The 24,051-nt window shown below is 42.2% G+C and overlaps 1 protein-coding gene across 7 annotated transcripts in view; it reads left to right on the top strand.

Annotated features, from left to right (window-relative positions):
- DPF3 (double PHD fingers 3) overlaps positions 1 to 24,051 on the top strand; it is a 160,405-nt gene that overhangs the window by 50,749 nt on the left and 85,605 nt on the right. For all 7 annotated transcript variants that reach the window (XR_005627061.1, XR_005627063.1, XR_005627064.1 and 4 more), the window contains exons 2-3: positions 15,802 to 15,962; positions 21,038 to 21,145. Coding sequence is in view for 3 of the 7 variants with exons in the window: in XM_039704997.1 (XP_039560931.1) it covers positions 15,802 to 15,962; positions 21,038 to 21,145 (269 nt within the window). In the remaining 4 variants the exon portion in view is untranslated. The remainder of the gene's footprint in view (positions 1 to 15,801; positions 15,963 to 21,037; positions 21,146 to 24,051) is intronic.

Genomic DNA, 24,051 nt, shown 5'->3' with positions numbered 1-24,051 from the left:
CCTTAGTAAAATGAGTGTAAATCTAGGAGAAATCGAAACAGAGTTCTCAATCATTGCAAACTTTAATGGCAACCAAATGTACAATGGCATGAGGAAATTATGTTTCTGAAGTTCAGGCCTTAAACCCAGACTGAAGGTGAACTGTAATTTATCATAATTTACCTGTTGTTACAATATTAAATGCTTTACAAAAGCAAGTTGCATTTTTTTTTCTGCTTCCATCCTTTACAAATTTTTTGTAATGTTCCTCTATTCAAATGTACTGACAGTTGCAATCACACAGAACAATATTACTGCAGTAGCCATTTGGTCCTTCAGGACATTATATAAATGTGTTCTTCAAGTGACTATAGAACATGCAATTTTGAAGGAAGCAGGTAATTGCAGACAAGCTATATTTTTACTGCCATTTTTGGAGCACTAACAACTCTCCAAAAAGTGGATATTGCTAGAACTTGGTCCTCTTCTTTCTGTAGAACCAGCTGTTCTGGGATTCTTCTCCAATATTTTATCAAGATTACCTCCTTTAAGTAGGCAGAATTAACAGAAAACAGACATCAAAGAAACCTAAGCACAAGCATGCAGCATAAAGATTCTGTAAAGTGTCAGATTTGGGATATTAAAAACAATCTCAAAACCATGTCATCCTCTAGTAAATTATAGCCATTCCAGTTATCACCTCAAAATCCTCTAGGAATTTTTGCCACAGATGCTTTCCAGATGCTGCAGCAGTTTCCAGCTGTTTCTCCACTTTTGCATGCACCAGACAAAACTGAGAAACCTCATCAGCTGATGGGCAAATTTATGAAGGGTGAAATGGAGTAGGAGGTACTTAGTAGGAATAGACAGAATTTTGTCTAAGATGCCACTGGCTGAAGGCACAGATGCCAACCATTTATCAGCTGGCGTCATACTGAAGGTTTGTTTTAGTTTAGTGTGCTTTGCACTTGGACTTGCCCTATTTCCTTCAGTCTTCTGGCTTGCTAGACCAAAAGGAGAAGAGAAAACAGAGAGACGTGAAATTATCATTCGTACAAGTGTATTGTTTTCTTATAATTGAACTCCTCTCTGGCAAGAAGTCACATGAAAATCAAGTTATGAGATTCACCCAGCTCTGCATTACCCCCACAACAACGACCTGGAAGAGTTGTATCTCAACACATAAAATGTCAAATAAACACCAGGCATTCTTTGTATTGAAAACCCATATAGCTTCTCTTAAAGTATTCAGAGTCATTCATGGCAGCCTTGTACCCAAGAATCCATGTGGCAGTGATTAATTTATAAATATATGCAATCTGTGTATAGGAAACGCTGTAGATGAGTGATAGTCAAACCTGAAAAGTTTGCTTCTTGAATGGGCTGAGAGGGAGCAGCATGATTGGCAGGGTGTGGTACCTGCTGCTGTGCTGTGGTTGATGCTTTGCCATCATTGTTGTGTGTTGGTGGTAAGCTGTGAGCAGATGCTTTAGTGCACTGTCAGGCCCTCACACTGCCACTAGCTTGTACAGCAATTTTGTTTTCTTGCTGACTGCTGCAAAGAAGAGTTCCTTTCCATCTCTCCATCTTTGTGCTTCTCTCTTTGACTACATCAGAGTAAAGAACAATCGCTAGTTCTTTGAAATATTGGCTAAGCCTGCTTGTTTGTTGAGCAGAGAGGCTCTGATTAAGCTACTGATTCCTTCAGAGCTCAGATGTGATGTTTTAAGGAACTCAAGCTGAGCTATGTAATACCTTCGATTGTTTTCCGTTTTCTGCAAAAGCGTCCCGTGTTTCATTGAGTCACATGGTGCTGTCTCCTACTTTTTATGCTGAGAAAAATTTAGTGTGTGAGTGATAGTGTATGTTACACAAAATGTCCAAAGAGGATCTCAGGGGCTTTTCTTTCGTAACCCTCACTAATGATGATTAGATTTTTTAGCTTTCCATGCATGTGGCTTGTGGTTCTCTTTGGGGAGAAGAGGGGACATTTTGGAGAGAAAGGAGACCATCATCCTGTTGTTCAAGTGATACAGCCAACAGTGCTGCTATCAAATAATAACAGTTCCTAAGCTAACCACAAAGGAGAGCACCCCACAGAGGGCAGAGGGCATTTACCTGCCTGCTTTTGCTTAGTAGCAACTACACCAAGAGGTTTCATCTATGTGTGATAGTCCTTGGAAGACTTCCATGCCCTCCTTACATGTGACCTTTTTGCAGATCCTTTATTTTGATTCCCTTCTCAACTCCTGCCCATGGAGACACTCTTCCCTTCCCCCTCCCACTGCTTTGGAGCTGTTTTGTTTCTCCTGATGAATGTCAAGTGTTTTGGGCCTGCAGTCCTAATGGGTGGGGGCTAAGACTTGGATCTACCCCTGAGACACAGTGGAGCCAGCAAAGATGGGTTTTTTTAAATTGTGTGGTGACAAGCCTTTCCCCCCCCCCCCCCCCCCCACTCTCTTTTTGTTCCCAGAGGATAGCTGGGGGAGTTTGCTCTGCCAAATGGTTGGAATGTGTTTTTTCTCCTCTTCCTCCCCGTTCAAAACAAAAAGAGAAAACTTTATGCTGTGAATTCTGTTAATTGGGAAACATAAATCCAAACTGTAGTGCAGCATTGCTGGGCCTAGGCACCTATTGAAGTTTAATGAGGGAACAGCAGCTTTCTCTTGCCCTCCCTTCTTATGCTCTCCCTACATCAAACTCTTTCTTGTGGTGCCATCCTGTTCCTATGGGAGTATGGGAATGCCTGTGAGAGTGTGTGCATTTGTCCAAAGTTCTCATGGGTCTGAATGCAATATGTGACTCTTTAAAATAATGCAGCCAGAGTGAGGCATGGACATTATTCCAGGCTGAAGTTAATTGGGTAGCCAGTGTAGGAAAAAGAAAGAAAGAGTCCTCTGGGTTCCTGCCCTAAGTGGCTGCAAGCCCACTGAGGAAAATCCACTCTGCAACAGAGATTTAATGGTTTATGTGCCCTGACCATATGTTTTGGACTGATGACAGGGTTCCATGATGAATGTTACACAACTTTTTACTTCTTGTATCAGGCCTGATATTTTCTCTGAACTTGATAATGAAGTACTTCCTTATAACTACTGACTGGCTGAAGAGATAGCTCATTAAATCCAAAATACAAAATAAGAATCCTTCTCCTTGTTCTAGCTGTGATAATGGGAATGAATTGGTTCCCATCAACTTGTACTGGATGTAATGGAGTCCCTTACACAAAAAGCCAACCTCAGAGGGCCTTGATCAGATCATGAATGGGAGTATAATTAAACTGAGTGTAATAACATATACTTCAGCAAAGATAGACAAGTTCATCTGAAATGGCTCTGGAGTGAATGCCAAAAGCAAAAGCTTCCCTTTGGCACTGATGTTTCAAGAAGAAAAGCAATTCACATAGAGTGGTGGAAAGGTAGATTGGAAGGGTAACAGGAAGAGAGCTTAATTAGAGGGCCCTGAGAGTCCCAAAATTTATTAAGGCCAATGCTGACTGGCTCTGAGATCTGCTGCAGTAAAAAAAATAAAACTTACCCTCAGGTAAAAATCCTTCTTATGGTGGTGCAAAACAACTGTTCATCTTAAGTTCTGGATAATATAACATTACCACACAAGGTATTTTAACCTGCTGGTAATATTTTACTGTTTTTGCCTGCTAGCTCATCTATGTTTATATAACATGAAGCATTGAAACTCTTATTTTTATCAACTTTGCCAACAATTTTATCAACTGCTGCTGATGCATCACTGGAAGTCTGGGAAGGGCTGCTTGCTTTTGCTTTGAGAGATGGGATGTAAGGTTAGAGGGGGTGGATGGTGATTGCATGAGCAATGCAGGTCAGGTTACTGTTGGATTCCTCTTGCAAGATAAGTGAGAGCCCTCTGAAAGGTAATTATTGGAAAGCATAAATTCCTGAGATAACCTGTCCAAGAAGAAATACTGACAGGAGCAGAGGCCATGTGTTAAAGGCTAGCCATTACTCCAGGGCAATGGGCAAGCCTCTCTCTCTCTCTTTTTCTGTATCCTCTCTTTGCTCTGACAGTTGACTCCTTCAGTTCTTTTCCTTCAGTTACTTGTCAATCTTCTTCTTGTCCTGTTTATAGACCACTGTGATGCTTGTCTCCATTCTCTGCTAATTGGGGTGCAGACAAGTGGAGACTGTATGCAGTTTAGTTCCATGTCCAAACTCTTGTTTAGTCATTGTCTTTGCTTGTCATTGTTATTGTCACTGCAGTGTTCAGGTAGCTTTTACAGGACATCTGGAAAAAAAAAAAAAGAAAGGTTACTTTTGTATTTCTTTAACAGATTTTTGTATGGAAGAGCTTCAACTAGCTTTCAGCATGATCTGGTGTCAGCTTTGACTCTGAACCAAGAAAATTACTGGATGGCAGTTGGGGAAGGAAGCCTTGCAGAGTGAGAAAACAAATTTCAGAAGAAAAGATGGAGCAAAACTGGGAAATAAGAAAAGTGACTTCTCTTTCTTTATGCTTTGTTATGCAAACTCTCTGTGTCTCATCTGTAATGTAGAGATAATGATATCTACCCAGCTCCTATTTCCACTGGTTGATTGATTAATGACTGTCTCATGATCCCCAGGTTACACTTTTGCGACCTGCAGCTTTAACTACTGCAGTGTATTACATACAGAAAGAAAATGGAACCAATGTGTTAGCTCTGGCTAGTTCCAGCTGGGAAAACATGATAAACTGACCTGCACAGCCTTGCCCACGTGTATCTGCTTCTAAGACCTCATTCTAAAAGTGCACTGAAGCATGTGCTCTCTGTTCAGCTGCCATCTCTGTTCAGCAAGACATTCAAGTATCTGCCTAACTTTGAGTTGAAGGGGACTTGCACTCTGAATAATGTGCTGTGCTGAACTGGGACCTGATGCTTGATCACAGGCAGGGTTTCATCACAAGTGTTTGAAGACCTCAGTCAACACATGGGGCCAAAAGTGAATGTGAGATCTGCCCTAGCATGATGGGGATATGCATTAAACAACTGGAGTCTTTCAGACTTGCCAAAAGAGTAAGTTGTTTGAGCAGAAGAAAGGATCATTCGTTTGCAATGATAAATGCAGCAAAACAGCATTGCAGGCTTTGCTAATTGTTAAGCGAATTACAAAGCTTTTCTATTTAATTTAACTGTTCTACAGTAATAACCACCTCAATCTGATACTTGAATTAAGGTGGTGTTGAGGAAGCAAGGCAGAAGAAAAAGACGTGCAAGGAAAGTCCATTTGTATGGGAATGACCATCAGATATTTGAGTTTCTGAAAGCTGATTGTGGCAAGTACTTTTTCTTGACTTTATTAGAGAGTTCCTCTTGGGTGTTGCATAAATATCTACAGAAACCAGGGCACAGGTGTTTGAAACATCACTCCTCAGAATCATATGTTAGTATTTGCAATGGTGGTTTGCCCTGCTCCCATGGGATGTGCTCCAGGTGCAGAAGATCCTGTGCCTAGACCTTTGAGTTAGTTCCAGTGTGCTCTCAATACAGGGCATTCTTTATGCTGGGGGAGCTGTGAGATGATGTGTTGGATGCATCTGTTTCACCTCTTACAATTTTTATTGTTTCTTTTTGAGGAGTAATAATGAAACTTTAGCAGAGGAATGACCGTAATCTGCCCTACTTCCATTTGTGTGTAGAGCTGGGGGAAGGAGGTGAGAAAAGGAAATCTAATTCACAGTTATCTTGGGAATTCCCCTATGCAGCATGAGTCAAGTATATCCCTGCTGTATGTCTGCCAAGGCCAGCAGATTTATACAAGTACCAGAATGATTGTTCCTGTGTATTTAAGAGAAATAATAACTCAAAGAAACATAACTTTAGTTATCTAGGCATGAGATGGCTTTATAGAGAACAGAAAATATGATTTCCTCTTTTGATAATTATTGACTAGGTACAGTGATTTTAGTGTTTTCTTACATGTGTATTCAGTTTGTCACACATAGTCATGACCAAGGACCTGAAAGTGCTACCCATTCAAGATTAGTAACTTCAAAGTATTGGCTCTCGCTGATTTTTTTTCCCAAGGCGGACTTCGGAGGCCACGTAAACTCTAATTATTATGTGGTTTTATGTTGGAACTATATAAATCTCTGCTTTGCTACTTGTGTGATCATTTTCACCTGTGCAAAAAGGATTGTTTCCTGGAGTGGCATTTCCTTTGCAGCAGGAGATACAAGGTTCCTACAAAAGAGACAAGCCAGCAGAAAAATGTGAGCTTACTAACTCTTTCTAGTCAAAGGACATAAAGTACCTAAAATATTAATGTAGTAACAGTTCAGTGTAGTGGGAAAGCTTGCATGCCATTTAAGAACATTCGTACTACTCTTCTACCTGCATGTTTATTTTAATCTTATTTAAATTCTGCCACCTGGATTGAATGGCACTCTATTTTTGTCTACTAAATAACTGCACAAGGTGCAGGGGAAATCCCAGCATGAGAACTTCCAAGAGGCCTAACAGAGGTCATTCAGACCAGGACCATGCTGTAGAGCTTGGACAGTTGGGACTCTGACATGGCTTAAAGCATGGGGCAAAACCCCCCTGGTCTTTCCTGGCATCTCACTGCCTGTTGAGCTTTGGTGGAGATATGAGATACTTAGAGACACATGAAAACAAGTGCTCTTGTCAGCTTAGCTGATGTCATTTGGGCCAATGATGTAACTTCCATTTGCATTTGCTGGTCTCCCAAAAGGGCTGTGCTGGCTGTGACCTAGCTGTCACCACTGGTGGTGTGGACAGACTTTTTCCCATTGCAAGCAAACAGGTGTGCCACTTGAAGACTGATCCAAGCTGGTTGTACTGCTGGAGTTACTTCTGGAGGCAGAAGGGGTTTTGTGAGCTTGCCCTCAGCTCTTCCAGGCAATGTCAGCTGGGTTTGCTCGAACAGATCGAATGGCCTTGCTTGAACTGAGTCAGGGAGCGCTCACACAAACATTGCCACTGGCAGGAGGTGTGGGAGCACTAAGCTCTAGGAGACAAGCAGTGAAAAGCAGCAGGGTAGGAGGGAATGGGTGATATTTTTAGCTGGCACAGCTAGAGCTAGGAGAGGATTTCTGTTCATGATCTGAGCATCTTTTTAGTACAGACAGTGCCTGAAGTAATGCACACGATTTATTATTGAGGTAAGTGTAGGGTGTTACCGGTGTTCTGCAGGGGAACTATTAAAGCTACAAAGGAAGTCACGGCAGAGTAATTTGTAGAAGTCTGGTTTGCTGTCTTCCTGGTGCCAGCTTGGGTGATAGATTATGGTTTTTACCAGGAATGCAAAAGACAGGATCACTGTGGGAAATCAGAACCATGGGAGCTGAGTGCATAGACTTTGTCTTTGACTACATCTGGCCTGTAAGACTATTGTTGCACTAAGCCAAACAGAATTCTGGTGACCCTAGGCCCCAGCAGCTTGAGTTGCTTTTCTAAAAATATATAAAAAGAAATCCCTTAGATGTTGTCATGTCCAATCTAATACTGTTGCTGAAGTTTTCGTTAGTTTATTCCTTTAATAATTGGAGAGAATTTCTGACCTTTTAGGGAAGGTTAGGACCAAGCTGAATTCTGAGTGCTGTCTTCAGACACAAAAGAGGTCTAGGTTATTACCTTTCACACCTGTTGTTCATTTAATTGGATGATGCTGCATCTCTTTAAAACAGAAACTCTGGCCTGAGAGAGAATAGATGCTCTGAGATATCCCCAAGGAGTCTGCCTCTGAGATTAACCTAATTGGTCACTGTGCTGAGTCTAATAGAGATTGTATGCAATGTCTGTCTCTGGAAACAACTTGGGTAGCCTGATGTATGACATGGAAATTGCTGCTGATGCCTCTTCATGGAAATGAAAGTAAAGTAAGAGAAGATGTGGACAAATTACCTCATGCAATGTAGTATAATTATTCACAGCCCAGTGTATTTGAATGGGGCTGGTAACTTAATCTTCTGAAATGCCTAATTTCAAAAGTACATATCAGCTTGTACCATACACAGATACCTCTTGTATCCAGCCAACAACTCTGCATGTTAACAGGTGAGTGAGACGGGCAGAATGATCCCAATTTTTTGGCTTTGAGAACTGGCAATGTGGCTGCAGGCCTCTTGTATCCAGCCAACAACTCTGCATGTTAACAGGTGAGTGAGACAGGCAGAATGATCCCACTTTTTGGCTTTGAGAACTGGGAATGTGGCTGCAGGCTCTGAGCAGGGCCATGCACAGCTGCAGGAAGGGGAACACCTCTTGTTCTAATCCTTATTCCTGCACAAAGAGGGCTGCAGCTCTTTACCCTGAAAGCCAGATTTTTGTCAGCAAGATACCATCATGTACCACTCTCTTCTTGGCAGTATTAACTTGTGCCGCTGTTTCTTTTCTTTAAATGGAAATGCCAGCAGAGCTCTCATACTTCTACAATACATGTGAGGATGGGGCTAATCAGATCAATTTTCCTCAAATTGTAAGTTAAGCCTACCTTTTGTCATTTTTCTTCAAAGACAGACTTTTTGCATGAGATGATACCTGTAGTTTCACAGTGGATTAAATTACAACCTAAGCCTGTTTCCAGAGCAGTGAATGTAGCTCACTCTACGAGGCCGTGCTCTCTGTTACGAATCAGCATCACACTGTGATTCAAGCAGTGAGTACCCTGTTGATTCCGGACACAAGTAGCCAGCAGGGATTTCCAACCCATCAGGGGAAGTCTTCCAGTAAATACCTGCAAAAGGGGATTTCTTTGCTCTTCTATGTAGAATGCTAATGCCGAGTGCTTGGAGGAGGGTGCTTAAAAACCTCACATTGCTTTTACACTGATTTGGGATTCAACCTAGACTTGTAGCTCAGGGCATCTTCTTGATTGCTGTAATGTCTGGTCTGTGCCAGTGCTGACTCAGGAGCTTGTCATCAGTTCTCTGATGGCTCCTAATCCCTTGAACCACATACAGTCTCTGCACCTGCCACAGAGCAGTGAACAAGTGCTAGAAGCTTGTCTATTTTGACCTGTCTGCATGAGTTCTTCTAGTGAAAGGCGTTAACTCTCCTGGAAAGTCTTTTGTTTATCCTTGGATCATTGCTGCTCCAGCAACACTGTCTGCTTTGTATACTGTTTAGTGGTCTGATTTGTGTAGTCTACCTACTACCAGAAGAGTCCTGCTAGCCATTGTTTTTCTGACATTGCTTCCCAGGCTGAGGAAAGTATAGAAATGAAATAGCTGTCTCAATGACTCTGCCTCTTGGAGACTGTAGATATGTGTTTAGAAAGCTGCCAAGTTTATGTTAAAAAACTGAGAGCCCAGAAAGTTTGAGTCATTCTGTAGCACATCTGGAAATCCTGTTTTGCCTTTGCTCACGTTCACACCCCTTACATCATTAGAAAATGTTGTGCAGGGACAGATGCAGTGGACCACTATGAGAAAACTGAATCTGCACATTCCTGCACTTTCTGGCTTGCCATCAGATTTTGTGGTAGGATTTTGAACAGTCTGTTATGCTTCACCTAACACCAGGAAAGCCGTTCTCTATTTCTCTTGAATCTCCATGTCCTACCTTGATGCAGTTGCAAAGGGTGCATGCTTGTAGCAATTAAGCACTGCCTATAAACTAGAAATTCCAGAGAGTGCAGCCAAAGGGGGGGCCTAGCTAGCCCTTTGTTGTTTAATGCTCAATAGTTGTCTGACACTCTGGAATATGTCATATTTTCTTTTGCTTGGATCTTTTGATGAATGTTATGTTAACATCTCGCAACGTATTGTGAGGATGAGCAAAGAGAATGCTTTATCTCTTCTGGGAAGATGCTCTAGAGCTGAGGATCTGCTGTCTGAAGATGCTACAGGAGCCTGGTGATGCTGGACTCTGCTAAGCACAGGTTTCCAGCTGCATCTGGGTGTAGAAAGGAGAAGCAGACATTCAAGCAGCTTGAACTTAGTCCACTGTGCTCTTCATGAAAATCAGTGGTGTTTCAGAGTCTGTGAGGAAAAGACACGAGGACAGGCAGGGACTGTGGGCTTCTTTGGCTTGCTTTGTGACAGGGGAGTTACCATAGTTTTGCAACCATCTCTGTTGCTTATCTAGCCTGAGGTAGAGACTCAGAGTAGGCCAGTCCAGATGGGAGAAACCACACATGAGCATGGCCAGGCTTCAGCTTGAGAAGAGAATTATGCTGACTGGAGTGGGAGAGGAAGGCCCTTTTGCTGATTGTGTCTGTAAGATTGTCCACATTAACAATGTTAGTGCATAGTTTGTAATACTTCCCACTTCCAATCAGCCTCATTCAGATCTCCTCTGACTTCAGCCTCTGCCAGCCATGCTGCCCTTGCTTTCAACACTGTGAGGTTTGGGAGAGTGCTGTCAGCATGAGGGGGAAAAAGATACATAAACTGCATGTCATCAATGTCATGGCTGACATTGCTGCCTAGATACTTCATCACATTCCCTGAAGGTTTTGCACAGATATTAAACAGAAGTGGCTGAAGAATTGAGCCCTGTGGCATTCTTTGTGTCACAGGTCATAGAGAGAAGGAGCAGCTGCCTGTCAGGGGCCTCGTGGGACCTGCTGGAAAGGAATAGTATAGCCAGCACAGTGCAGCTCTCTCAACACTTGCCAAGACACGTAGTTGTCCAAGATGGTGTCCTGCATTGCAGGCAACTGATAACTCAGGTGGTGCCTTGTGTGATTTCTTAGTCTCTGTTCAAATTTGTGAGAAGGTCTAAGACCTCACTGGTGCTTTATTTCCAGACTCATTCATGAGTCTCTCCAAAAGGAGAGTAAAAAGTATTTTCTGAAGCTGCATTGCACCACTTCTCTCATACCACTTCTCATATCTCACCCAGTTTGAAACTGGATGGCAGTGCTGCTCCAAAACAAATCCAAAACTGATTTAAAAGGTCTTTTTTGGTTGTCCTCGCTGTACCTCACAGTGTCAAATGATCTAAAATGTAAGACTAGAGACTAAATGTATAGTAAACAAAAAGTCCATGGTCTTAAGGAAAGCAGGTCCCACATTTTTTATTGTGGCTGAAGACACTGCAAACTGTAGAAGAAAAAGTCTGTTGCTTTCTGTTACATGACTAGTCATTTCTTCCTGTGCTATCAGGTTTTTACTTGCCTAGTCATGTAGTGAGCATGGCTTTAGAGAGAAATGACTAGAATGAGGCCTGGCCTCAAGAACTGGAGAAAATCTGGATTCATACTCAGAGGTGTCTGTTAGAAATTTAAGAACTGCACTTGAGGAGGACTTGTTCTTTGTTATACAAGTTTTCCCAGGGTGATGTGGACCTGTAATCATTGTTGAGCATGGCTGGTTATAGGTGTTCAGCGAGTGCTCACCTTCTCTGGGTACTAACCTGAATTGTGTTAGGCACTGCGGGAGGGGCACTCTGGATTCTGCCTGTTTTGTAGCTGTTTTAAAAAGCGTAAGTACACTCAAAAATATGGGACTTTGCAGGATGGACTGCAAAGTAGTGGTGGAGAGCTGCTCTGCTGCTTTCGGGGCCCATCAGGATCCCTTGTCAGCACCGAAACATCTTGAACATCTGGAGTGAAGTCAGGCTCCTGGTCCTTGTTGCAAATTTATGGGCTTATAAGATAGGCAAGTTCTTGGGTTTCTTTTTTTTTTTTTCCCCTTATTGAAAGCATGCCTAGACAGCAGAGTCATGGCGCTAGGTACTATAGAGAGAAGTGGTAAGTTGGAGTCTGCTCAGAAACCTTATGGTCTAGTTAGAGCTAGCAGGCAAAGATTGAGGAAAGAGAAGAATTGTTCTTCCCTGGCTTTGTTATTAGCTGACCTGATTCCATGATAGAAAACCTCAGTTTCTTAACACTTAAAAGAAAAGTGACCTCAAGGAAGTCACAGAGTCTGATCTTCCATGCTGGTGCTTGCTGTCATGGCAGTGACTCCCTGCAAGGCTGCACAGAATTGCACCAGGCTCAGTGGCAGTCCCAGCACCCACAGGGCTGCTGGTGCTTTCAGAGTGCTCACCTCCCCATTCACACCGAGCTTCCAGAGCTCCCAGCCTGCTGTTTAGTTCAGTCCCACTTTTTTTTTACCAATAAAGAGCTCCTAACCTCACTAAACATTTTCACCTCCTATGCAGCTTTGCAGGAGTATGCAATAGTATAGGTTGATCTTTTCCGAGTGCAGGAGCTTTTATCAGTCAGCCAGGACTGGGTTATTTTATTGTTCTTGGTATGTAAGTGCAAAGCCTGTGTGTATGCCAGCAGTGTCACTGGCACGTCTGTCCCAAACATCTGGGGTTTCACCTGGGGCTCTGTACTGAAGGGCTGTATGTTTTTCACAGTGTGCTGACAACTGTATTCTGTATTTCCAGTTGTGCTGCCTTCAGTATGATCTGCCTTCCTTGTCCAGCAGTTGTTCATGTCTGCTTCTTGCTTTTTCCCAGCGTCTTTAAAATCTGCACATATGCTGATGATTTTGTGTCATTAATATCAATCTAGACAAGTCTGTGTGACCTTTAACTCCCCTGTCCAAAGGGAAGAATTGACCCTTGCGGTCAGTCACAGCACAGCACTGACTCATACATACTTTTCATAAAAATAATGAGGAAATTCCCCATAGTTTTTACAGATACTTTTTCAGGAGTTGAAGTGGAAGTCTTCCATAGCAACACAGTTTGGGAAAACTATGAAGCATGTAACAGATAATTAATCTTTTTTCTGACATATGATACATTATATAATATTTTTTTTCTCTTCTTGTATCTCACTTGCTCAAACTCAAGGGATCTGTTTGAGTTTCATTGGAGCTCATGTGCTTTCCAGTCTTATTCCCACCCTTGTCTGTTCTCCAGCTCCATTGTAAACCTCCTGGGAGGGGACTGGGATTTGTCCCACCTCCCTGACTCTGCAATGAGGAACACAATAGCACCGTACTTCTTTTTTGCCCTGATTTTAATATACTTTCTGTTTTTTTCTGCATAAGATAAAACATGCTGTGTTTAGATATGTAGCACAAAAAAAGAGAAAAAAAATATGTCTAAGTTTGAAGTTCCTTAAAAAAACCTAACTGTAGTTTGGAATGAGTCAGAATACCTCCAATAAAGACTAATGGTAAAACATAAGAACTAGGCACCCAAAAGTAATTTCAGGGGAGTGTTTACCACTGACATATGAGTGTCATAAGGAAGTACCATTTCTTTACTTTCCTATATTTGATTATTTGTCACTTTAAAAAAAATCTATTTATAATTAAGGCCAGGGTAATTCCTCATGGTCTCAGTATCTGAATATTTCCAGTGAATTCTTAGAGAAATGCATTTTTTGATCATGCTTGTGGTAGTGGAGCCAAGGCAAGCATTCTTAAAATATGGAGATGACTGAATACTTCTAAATTGTAATTTTTCTTTAAGGCAAAAAAAGCACATTTAAAATCTTTAAAATAAATGTAGTGAAACAGCTGGACTGCAAGATTTTGTCAAGAGTGAATTTGACCCACTGGCTTGGTTGCTTCTCGGCCATTAGGATCTCAAATGCCCTTTTCTCCCTCTTAGAAAAATCTGAAATTTACTCTACTTGATAGTGTGATTTAAAGCCAAATATTTTACATTTGAAGACTTATAGTTATTTTCAGTCTTAGAGCAAGGTGGAAACTGAAGCAATTTCCAGTCAAATCCTATATCTGGGTTGCTGAGATGTATTGTTTTTGTTAATATGGATGCTTTGTGGTGTGCATATTCTAATGACTGATGTGATTTTTGGCATAAGGAAGACTTGTGCAGTGGTGGCAGTTTTTTGTCACACAGCTATGCTTTTCTTCCCAGTAAACTCCTTAGAGTTAGAGAGCATCCCTGGTTTAATATAGCAGGAATCTGACATAGTTCTGAGGAAGCTCAAGTGTTTGTGGAAAGAGCTGTTAATCTTTGATCAACTGGGGTCTCCTTGTTACTGACTTTGATTACACAAGTGTACAACTTTAATTACAGCTTTTAATAAGATTTCATTTCTTCCTAGTCACATTCTTTGTATAGTAGAGCAGCTTATCTTTCCTTTCTCCCCTGCTCCCCTTCCCTTCCCCCCTGCCTTTTTATGGAAAAGGGCGTTTGAGGTCATTGCAGGGGATTCAGTGTCCGGAGGGATCCTGCTGTACGCGCTCTGCCCATGCTGTGCCCTCCACTCGCTTGCACAGCCCAGAGAACTCTCTCCTTCAGCTGCCCTCCACATAGCCCTGCACTGGCAGCTGTCCAGGAGCTGGTGGTCAGCAGGGGAGGACAGGTCTGTATGGCACAATGTTCACACAGACATTCACTGCTGCACAAAACCTCTGAAAAACCCTTAGGAAGTCTCTGTAGGCAAAGGAAGTTCTGACCTCCCCATCATTGGATAACCTGAGACTTGAGTAAATTGAGTTCTGATCATCAGAATTGAGAAGGGGGAACTTGAGGTGCCTCCCTTGGTGTTTGCTGTGTTTTTGCTCTTCCCTAAGCCTCTGCTTTTGGCCTCTGTCATCGATAGGATGTTGGTACAGTATAGCCAAGATGAGAAGAGTTTGACTTCCCTGTAAATCATAAGGTACAACTGAGGAGTCACTTAAAAGATGTGAGTCACAAAAAAGGTACAAAAGATGGCAAAACAGAGCAATTTGCACTGATTTGACATTCAGAGGTGTGCCAAATTTTAAATTGCCAGTTGTGCCTATGGAAGAGGATAGTGGGGAAAACAACAGAATAGAAAAGGGAACTCCTTTTATCTCTGTGCATGCATCCCTTTGGCTCACTTGCTGCATGTGCTATACTCTTTTTGCACACTAATGAATATCAGAGTCAGAGCAAGTTATGCCATCTATCACTCTGCTCCTGTTTTCTAATGAACTTACCCCTAACAGGTAGCTTTCCTAGCTATTCGTGTCACGAGTGAATTTCACCTTGACAATAGATCAAGAATGAGGTTCAGCAGTGTGGCCCACCTACTTTGCAATGCTCCAGCATGACAGCTGCTTTGTGTCCTCAGGGTAGCTTTACTTTGATGCTTTTCCCTGTTTAGAAAAATTTGGAGGGAGGATTTTGGTAATCTCCAGCAGGCAGAGTTTTTAAACCTATCTCAAGGGAAGATGAAGATTCTACAGAATTTTTGAACAAACAGTTATTTATGAAGTAAGTGACATTGTCTTTAGAACTGTCATTCCCACTGGGCTCCAGAGAAAAGCTGCATTTGCCATGCTGGATCTGACTGGTCGCTGCTGTAGCCTGCTGCTCCTGGCACCTCAGGCTTCACTGTGGAAAACTCTGGAAGGCTTATGACAAAACATCTAGTCTGACCACTGCAGATATGGCTCTAGTTATTAAGGGGTGTGTTTTCATGCCTCAGAAACACACAATAAGAGAACTATGGTCTTTGCTCTTATGGGCTCTTTGGCACCAGAAATGCTGGAGCGAAGTTCTTCTAAACTTGGCTGGCTTTCTGGTTGCCTAAAACATACTGCAGCAGTTGCTGTAACATGGGATTGAAATGACTGGTTTGCTGAATTGGCTGGACAAACTACAGGGGAAGAGAAACAATCAAATGAGTTCACTGTGGTGTACATGGGCCTGACCCAGGGTCATGGGGCAGTGTGATTGCATCATTTGCTCATTCAGTAGCCACTCTGCTACTGAAAAGATCTGTGTCTGGTTCCTGACAGCCTGATCTTTTGATGAATTTGCCATCACTTTCTGCATGATCTGCTTCATCAGTGTCTCGTGTCACTGACATTTGCATCTGTCCAGGCAAAGTTTTTCTGTTTGTCCATTTTCAAACCACCCTCACGTCCCCTTTTCCTACTCTTGTTGGAGGGGGCAGCACAATCATTCTCACTGTGCCCTGTCTCTCTTGGCAGCCTCGGGGACCAGTTCTACAAAGAAGCAATTGAGCACTGTCGCAGCTACAACTCTCGGCTCTGTGCCGAGCGCAGCGTCCGCCTTCCCTTCCTGGACTCGCAGACTGGGGTAGCTCAGAACAACTGCTACATCTGGATGGAGAAGAGGCACAGGGGACCAGGTTGGTAGTGCTGTGTCTGTGGATGCACGTGCATGCATGGAGGGCTGGCCACCGAGCCCTCATGGGGTTTAATTAATAGGAGCTTAAACCTGCTACAGGCCACACAGAAGAGAAACTGCCTAAACCTCGGTGCCTGCAGGGGATTTCCTTTGGTAACTGCAGAGAGCTCATGCTAATTACTCTCTCTCTATGCAAAGAGGTGCCTGACATGGTAGTTTCTAAGGCTGCATCATTGTAGCTCTTTTCATACTATCAATCCCAGTCTATAGCAGAAGACTCAATGCTCTGCTCTAAGACTGGAATTACCTCAAAGACAGAGGTGGGAGTTTCTCAGATGAATGCTGAAAATAAGGAACTATATTAGGAAGGATATAAAACTGCAGTAAATTATAAGAGAGTCCATTAATTGAATGAATGTTGTTCTAGTGGTTAGAAATATACCTATAAATCCTGGTTCTGCTTTGGATAGGTTAACTGGGATATAAGTTCTGGAGCTGTGGTTCCCTAGGGTACAGAAAAAAGTTGGTACATTTCCTTAAGGAGCTTTGGCTAATGCCTGTTCCATAGCTCAGTGAAGCTCAAGGGAAAAGAGCACTGTTATTTTTGTAGACTTTGGTCAGTTGTTCCTTTGTTAGACTAAATCCATCTGAAATCCGTTTTTGAAAGGCAAAGGACAGTCACCAGTCACCAAAGACTGGAGATGTTGCTCAGACAGAAGTCCTTCTGAACACCAAGGGGAATTTGGCTATGTTGTAGCTCAGTATCTGACCAATAATTAGCTCAGGAAACTGATTTTTAACAGCACCAAAATGTATTTCTAGCTTTTCTTCCCACCCCTGCCCCCCACCCCTTTGGTGCAGCCCAGAGAATCCAGGCACTGGAAGTATGACATGCATACATGTGCATAAATATGTGCCAGTACTCTAAACAATATTTGCACTCTCCCACCTTCACCCTCCACCCCCTCAAATTCTAGATCTGAAATTATGTGAAGGTGAAGCCTGCTCTAATCCCCTCCACTCTCTGGTTTACAGGAGATGAAGTGGGAGGAACACATAGGCTATTCCTTTACACTCCTGGGGCTAAGAAAACAATTGCTGCTTCTGAAAAGTGCCTAGCTGAGTCTTAGCTGAAACTTTCCTTCTCCCCTTTCTAGGATACAATAAAGGAAGGATCCTTGTGCTCCTCCTATTACTAAAATATCAAAAGTAGATTTAGTGTTGTCTTGCAGTAGTACCAGAAAACTGTTTATATAATAAAATGCAGCCACTTCTGGTGCAGGAGACAACAGGTTACAGTGTTAAAAATATCCAAAGAATATTTTAGCTACAAAAACCGCTGGGGTAATTCAGGACTGCTGAACGCAGTTCACAAGATGGGAGTTTTCTAAGATTCTGGACTAACCCTTCTTTGATAGGGTTGCTTCATAACCACAGTCAAGTTTTTTGTTTCAGCTGAAAATTCTCTAATCCTAAGTGATTATGCTTTGCATAAACTTCCCTTCCCTTCCCTTCCCTTCCCTTCCCTTCCCTTCCCTTCCCTTCCCTTCCCTCGTTATGAGTAAGGTGCTGCTATTTTTATCCTTCTGAAACAAGTCAGAAGATATATATATATGTATACACACACACACAGAGGTATACATCCATATACATCCATTGTGTTCATAAGTAATGTTTTGTCAACAGCATCTTCCACAAAGACAGACATAGATAGTCTTGTGTGGGTCTCATTGGCATGTGTACACATGCAGAAGGAATCATCATAACTGTGTTACAGCATCACACCAGGAACCATGATGTCTTAATTCTTTGCCTTTATCAGCCACAAGCTTGTGGACTACTTTGAGCAAATTCATTCTGCAAATCTTTCCTTCCTCGTTTCTAATAGTGAATTGTTTGGCAGCTGGCCCTGCGGAAGGGGATAGGTGACATTTCTCCTGCAGGTCTGCACTGGAGACTAATGGTGGAACATTCTTCACAGAGAGTATCAAATGAAAGAGGCCTCCTGCATCTGCATTGGCCACCAAATCTGATGACTTTGTTGTTTTGAATTAGAATAATCAGTGTGAAATGAACCAGCCCTCCTCCCCCATATTTGCTTTTCTCTTTCTTGATTTTTATTAGCCCATTTAGTGCTCCCCTGAGTGTCTTTGTGTCATCTATTTCTTGTAGTACTATGGTGAGTCAAGGCACCCCTCTACAGTTTTAGCATGACTAGTTTTGATCTGTACATAATGTGCTTATGCCCATACTGAAGGGCTCTGAAATTTCTCTGCCAACCCTCCCAGTATCTGTCTTGTGTGCTGTGCTCACTACCATTTACTATCCCTAACCTGAAAAACTAGATAAATACAAATGGCAAAGCTCCAGGACTGCTTTTCACTTACACAGACTTGAAAAACAGAGAAGAGTCAGGAACTCAACATATGAACCTGAGTTCTTGCTGTTCTCTTTGTTGAAGGAGTCAGATCTCTGCATTTCATGATAAACAGTTCAGGGTTAATTTCACACAATACTGCACATAACTCCCTCCTTTTCCCCTCCTCCCCTGGCCTTTCACACGAGCTTTGAGTTATGACTCTCCTACACTAATGAGATAAACAACATAACTCACTGCAGGTTCTGCTATTTCCTCTGTAAGCAAATGGTTGGAACCTTCTCTGGTTGCCCTATAAGGTACCAGAGAGAGAGACAACCCACAGAGGGCTGAAGATGGTAATATGCATTATTTCCATATTCACTGCAGGATTGCCTGTGAAGGAGCTACATTCAGAGCATTCAGAGCTGACCCTTTCCTTGTTGCCTCTCCTTTGTGTAAGATCTACACTCATGTGAGCCAGCACAGGGACAGATGAGGAACAGGGTAGAGAAATGAAGGTAGCATTGGTGGGTTGAGTGAAGTGAAAATCTGGTACGTGTTTTAAGTTCATTGGATGGCACTATATTAATGAACAGGTGTACTACAAGTAGCAACAGAGAGTTTACCTGAAGAGTTGCAGAGGTGGATGTTGGATCATCTGTTTTTAATGATCTACCTGCCACTCTCTAAGAAAGAGGCTCTCCCAATTCTCCTTTTAAGTTTCTAGTTGGGTTTTCAGCATGTGTAGTTGGCTTTTGCTGTCCTGGCTGAATCCAGAACTGCTCTTTTGTATAGGAGTGCTCACATCAGCAAATATTCCCGCAGACTAGTAGATCTTTGCTCCTCTCTGTTTGGGACAAAATATTTCGTAATTATTCCTTCAAATGGCTCCTTTGTGGAGGCCTGTGCAATGGAGAGCTGATTCTCTGTCCTATTGCTTTGATCTGGCAATTGCCATTTCAGTGTTGTCTTCAAGTCCTTGCACAGAACCTGCTGAGAAAGGGTGGGGCTTCTTGCCTCCACCTCTTTAATTACTCACATCAGAGCCAGGGACAATCCACCTCGTCATTATAGCAATTGTTTGCAGTGGTTAATGTTTGCAAAGTGGCGTGAAGAAGGGTGCCCAAATACTGTATAAGTGCTAGTTATTCCCATTTTTATTTCCAAACCAGTCTTAGGCAACCTGTTCTGAAACGTGTCCTTCTTGGCATGTGCACAATGCCCAGCTTTCTGGGCATCAGTGAAAGAAGGGCTGAAAAGTCCAAGTCAAATAGCATTCTCTGCCCTGAAACAGCCAGAATCTCTGCAGATAGTCATCACTTGGCCATACTTAGGCAGTATGCCATAGATGCTCCAAGGCCTTGGAAGTCTGTGGAAGACACTGGGATCTGAACTGACATTCCCAACAGTTGAAATATTTAAAACCAGGAAATTAGGTCTTACCTACAGAATTTGATGAGCTCATTCCTTCAAGGTTAATTGTGTCAAGGTTATTGCGTCTTCCTCCCCACCCCCAAGTAAGAGGATATTGGGTTTTTTTTATATTATCCTCATTTGGTCTGGTGAGTTGCTTTTGTTCCCCAGCTGATATTCTCTCCTGACTGCTTCAGAAGAGAGGAGAGAACTCTTTGGCCATCCTCCTGCCCTTGAGCTGTTCTGCTTTACTGGCACCCCCTTGATGCTGTCCAGCTGTTCACTGTCAGTACAGTTTCAGATATAGCAACACCACTCCTCTTCTCTCTCTTATGTAGTCTTACCTGCTTTTTGAGAACAGTGAGTCTGGAATTGAAGTCATGCTTTGTAGCCCCTTCAAGACAACAGGGACAGCAGAAGGGCAGAGGAGCCAAACCAGAGCTGGTGAACAGAGAGGGCAGGAAAAACAGAGGAGAGAATTAAATTCCTCCAACTTTTCTTGCTGGGTATTTCTGTGTGTCATGATTATCTGGGGCAGTTGATGACACTTTGAAGCACTTGTCAGTGTGCTTCTGTGCCCCTAGTAGCAATGCATTCACAAAGCCCTGCTGTGTCCTGAATGCAGGAGAGAAAAGTACAGCTCAAACATTGGCTGAAGGGTGTCTGTCAGAAAAGCCAGGGCAGCTCAAAACCCAGTGATGCCAAATGTGATTTAAGGGACTGGGCAATGATATAAACATTATTGGTGTATCTCCTCCCTCATTCAGAACATTGGCATGAGGAAGTAAGAGTTAAAATGAAGAATTAGTATTCAAGCAAAAGTCCAGAATGTAAACAAAAATACAGAGTCAGACCTCTTGGGTCTTGGTTTGCTCCCGTTTGGAAGACACAAATTTCCTGACCTGCTCTGTGCATCAGGGCCTCAAGTTTTGCATGTCAGAACTTCATCTCTTCTCTCTCAAGGGGCTTTCTCTGCCTGTGGAGGAGGCATCGCCCTTGTGACCCAGGAGAGTCTGAAATTCTATTTACCCTGAAGAAATCACAAATTATTTATGTGCAGCTCTGGTTTCACCGAGCTGAGTGAAGTGTCTAAGTGAGACCTAGATTCTCTGTAGGCCTGATCCCAAGAGGTGCTGAAGAGCCTCAGGAGCACTGGATGCCTTGAGTGTGTAGCTCTGCCTCATGATTTGCAGGATTGAACCCTCCAACAAGGAGATGCTGGAAGGGCAAGAACAAAGATGCTAGAGACAGTGCTTGTGGTTTACAAACTGAAATGTGATTAATTTTTTGCCTTTAATCTTCAGGCCTGGCCCCAGGTCAGCTGTACACATACCCAGCACGTTGCTGGCGCAAAAAGAGGCGTTTGCATCCCCCTGAGGATTCCAGGCTGAAGCTGCTGGAAATTAAACCTGGTAAGTATTTGTTTGCCTGCCTCTCCCGAGCTGCAGAGCAGCTGGCATACATGTAAACCTGGCATTTAGACCTTGGACTTTATCATTGCTGCTTTCCAACCATTTCTCATTGCATCTGTTGCATCTTACTTGATTTGCTGTAACCATAACCACCAAACCCTCTGCATACAACTCATCTCTTACAAAAATGTGAACAACTGGTATTGAATGCAAGAGGAACTGAATTTACCTTCTGTAGGGTTGAATCCTGGCTTCTATTAGAAAATTAACAAGGATATAAAGAATCTATGTATTACTAACTTTTCCTCAGTGAGTTACTAATACAAAGTCTCACTGGTATCTGCTGCCTAATCTTTGTGAAAGAGATCACTGTGTGTGTGAAACAGTAAGTAAAAGATAAGATTTTTCTTGGTGGGGCTGGTCATGAGGGCTATGACCAGATTATGAACAGCAAATAATAAAAAATAGAGAGCATATTCCACATTTGTGTATTTCTGTCTGACTGTATGTGTACCTTTGTCTATTATTCTTTCATTCTTCTTGTCTTTGCTATTCTTCCACAATTAAACTATGTGAAGTGATGAGTCTGGATGCTGAATGAGTGACTGTAAAGCAGATGTGGAGGAGCTGCAGCTGTGTCAGGTAGAGCCTGGTGTTGTGCATTCTTCCTTGCAGTTAGCAATAAAGGCTTGCTGTCTCTAGGGTCAGCTATTATGAGAAAGAGGAAACACACATACTCACAGCTGTATGTGGTTTTTAAGAGGTGAGACACTGTCAGTATAAAAAGTACAGGAGAAAACCCCCAAATGTAAATTAGAATATTAAAAAAACCTGTTTGACAGAAGAAGGTGCCTGGGAACTGAGCTATGCTCAGCAATACTGATGACTTTGCTTCTATGCAGTAGTTGGTGGAGAGAGAGGAAAGGGCAACAGAGACAAGTTCAAAACCCATTAAAATCAGAGGCAAAATTCCTGTTGATTCTGGTAGAACAGTTTTTCAAAACTCTCTACCATCAGTGTAGGAGACATCAGTGTACAGCTGGAAAAGAGGAAGACATTCCTGTAACCACTCAGTTGGGGTTCAAACCAAGGGCAAAATTTCAGCCAGAAAACAGAATTAGACCTCACAGCAGAGCTGCTTAGAAAGAGCTGATGAAATCAATCATGTACATTGATGAAAATGAGACTGGGCTCTAGGAAGAGGGTGATGTTGGCTCATAATATGCCTACTTTAGACTTTGTGATGATGCCAATACTGCTGTGCCTTGGTAATTTTGTAAGGTAAAGCAGTAGGGTAGAGTTTGACTCTTTTTTGTTTGCATTACTCTTCTTTGCTGTACTCACTGAATGCCAAATTAGTGCATCCCACATGCCACAGGGCATGAAAGGCAATTACCACAAAGTTATCAGATAAAGAGACCTCAGCATGTCTGTCTCTGCGTTGTTCTCCCTGCTATAAACATCTCCTCTCCATCTCAGGAGTGCTACTTTTGTTGCATTGCCGTTGGCAACCAAATAAGGCGAGTTATATTGCTCTTCCATTTAAATCTATTTTCCAACCAATTTCTATCTAGTGATTAACTTTTCTTATCAGTTATACCACAAAACAGTTTCACTCCATCTGTGCATATCCAGAATAGACTCACTAGCCAAAAGTGGGATTTTCCCCTTCTCTGATCTGAATGTGTGAAACCTATGGAACACTTTGGACCTCGATTTAAAGGTAGCTTTTGAGAATTTGGGAGAAAGAGAGTATAATTTATTTGCAACATGGACAGAAGCTACCTAAGGCTGACTTCTTTGTCCTCAGTTAAACATCAGATGGTTGTGTGGGGAAAAGATGTGGAAAATTAAGATCTATTAAAAAGCAGAGAGATGACAGCTGTAGGACATATAAAATAAATTTGAAAGAAATCTAATCTGTATGTTCCATAGTTTCACTCCACCTAGGGCTTGGGCATTCTGTTCATTCCTTAGAGCTGTTCTCAGCAGCTAGAGAGTGCTTATGCTTGGTTAATATGCAAATGGTTGGTTTTTGTAGAGGAGGCTGTGAAATTGTTAATACATTTTTATAGATTTTTATAATTGTTATATGGCATGTGCAAGCAATACACTTCTACAACATCAAATTAGAGCTAAACCTTAGTTGTATTATGTTAACTGCATAGAAGTACTTGTTGTAAGACAACCACTGTAACAAACACAGAAGAGGATCTTTTATCCAAAAGTTGCCATTCCAGCAGTCAATGGGATTGGCACCAGGGGTGTGAATACTTGCTTGGACTACACCTGGGCTTTCAGAGTGTCTTATTATAGCAACAAGTTGTATTCAGAAGTTCCTGTATTCAGAAGACACCTACATAACTCAGGAGATACACAGATGTAGGATTTTTGTTTTGGTAAGTCATAGCTAGTCATTGGCTGGTCAGTAAGTAGAATAAAACTATTGTCTTGCCAGCAGTTCAAGGGTACAATAGATCATTTAGTAATAGTATAGTATACTATTTTGGTTTATAAAACTGAAATAGTTTTATAGTTTTAGGTTTATAGTTATAACCTACTTTTGTAGTTTATGTGGTGCATGACACCATTCAGTGAGCAAGAGTTTCACATTTGGTAATACCAAAATCTAATGAAGAAAATAATCATGCTCCAATGGTCTGCTGTTTTTTGTAAAATGGAAGGTGCACTGTAATGTTTTTCCTGGGGTGAGTTGATGCTTGCTTCTTAATAGAAGATGGTAGTTTTGTTGTTCTGATATGTTTGTTTTATTTGGTTTAAAATAAAGGTGCAGTCAAAGTTGTGCAGGTGTGAACACTGGAATAGGAATTGCTGATGCAGCCTTTAGATGTCTATTTTCTTCTGCCACTGCATTCAGAGTTACATGGATGCATTGCCCCCCTAAA

This window comes from Passer montanus, unplaced genomic scaffold (genome assembly GCF_014805655.1).
Source record: "Passer montanus isolate IOZ18808 unplaced genomic scaffold, ASM1480565v1 scaffold18, whole genome shotgun sequence".
In the NCBI taxonomy this organism is placed as follows: Eukaryota; Metazoa; Chordata; class Aves; order Passeriformes; family Passeridae; genus Passer; species Passer montanus.
This window is presented reverse-complemented; position numbering and strand designations above follow the sequence as displayed.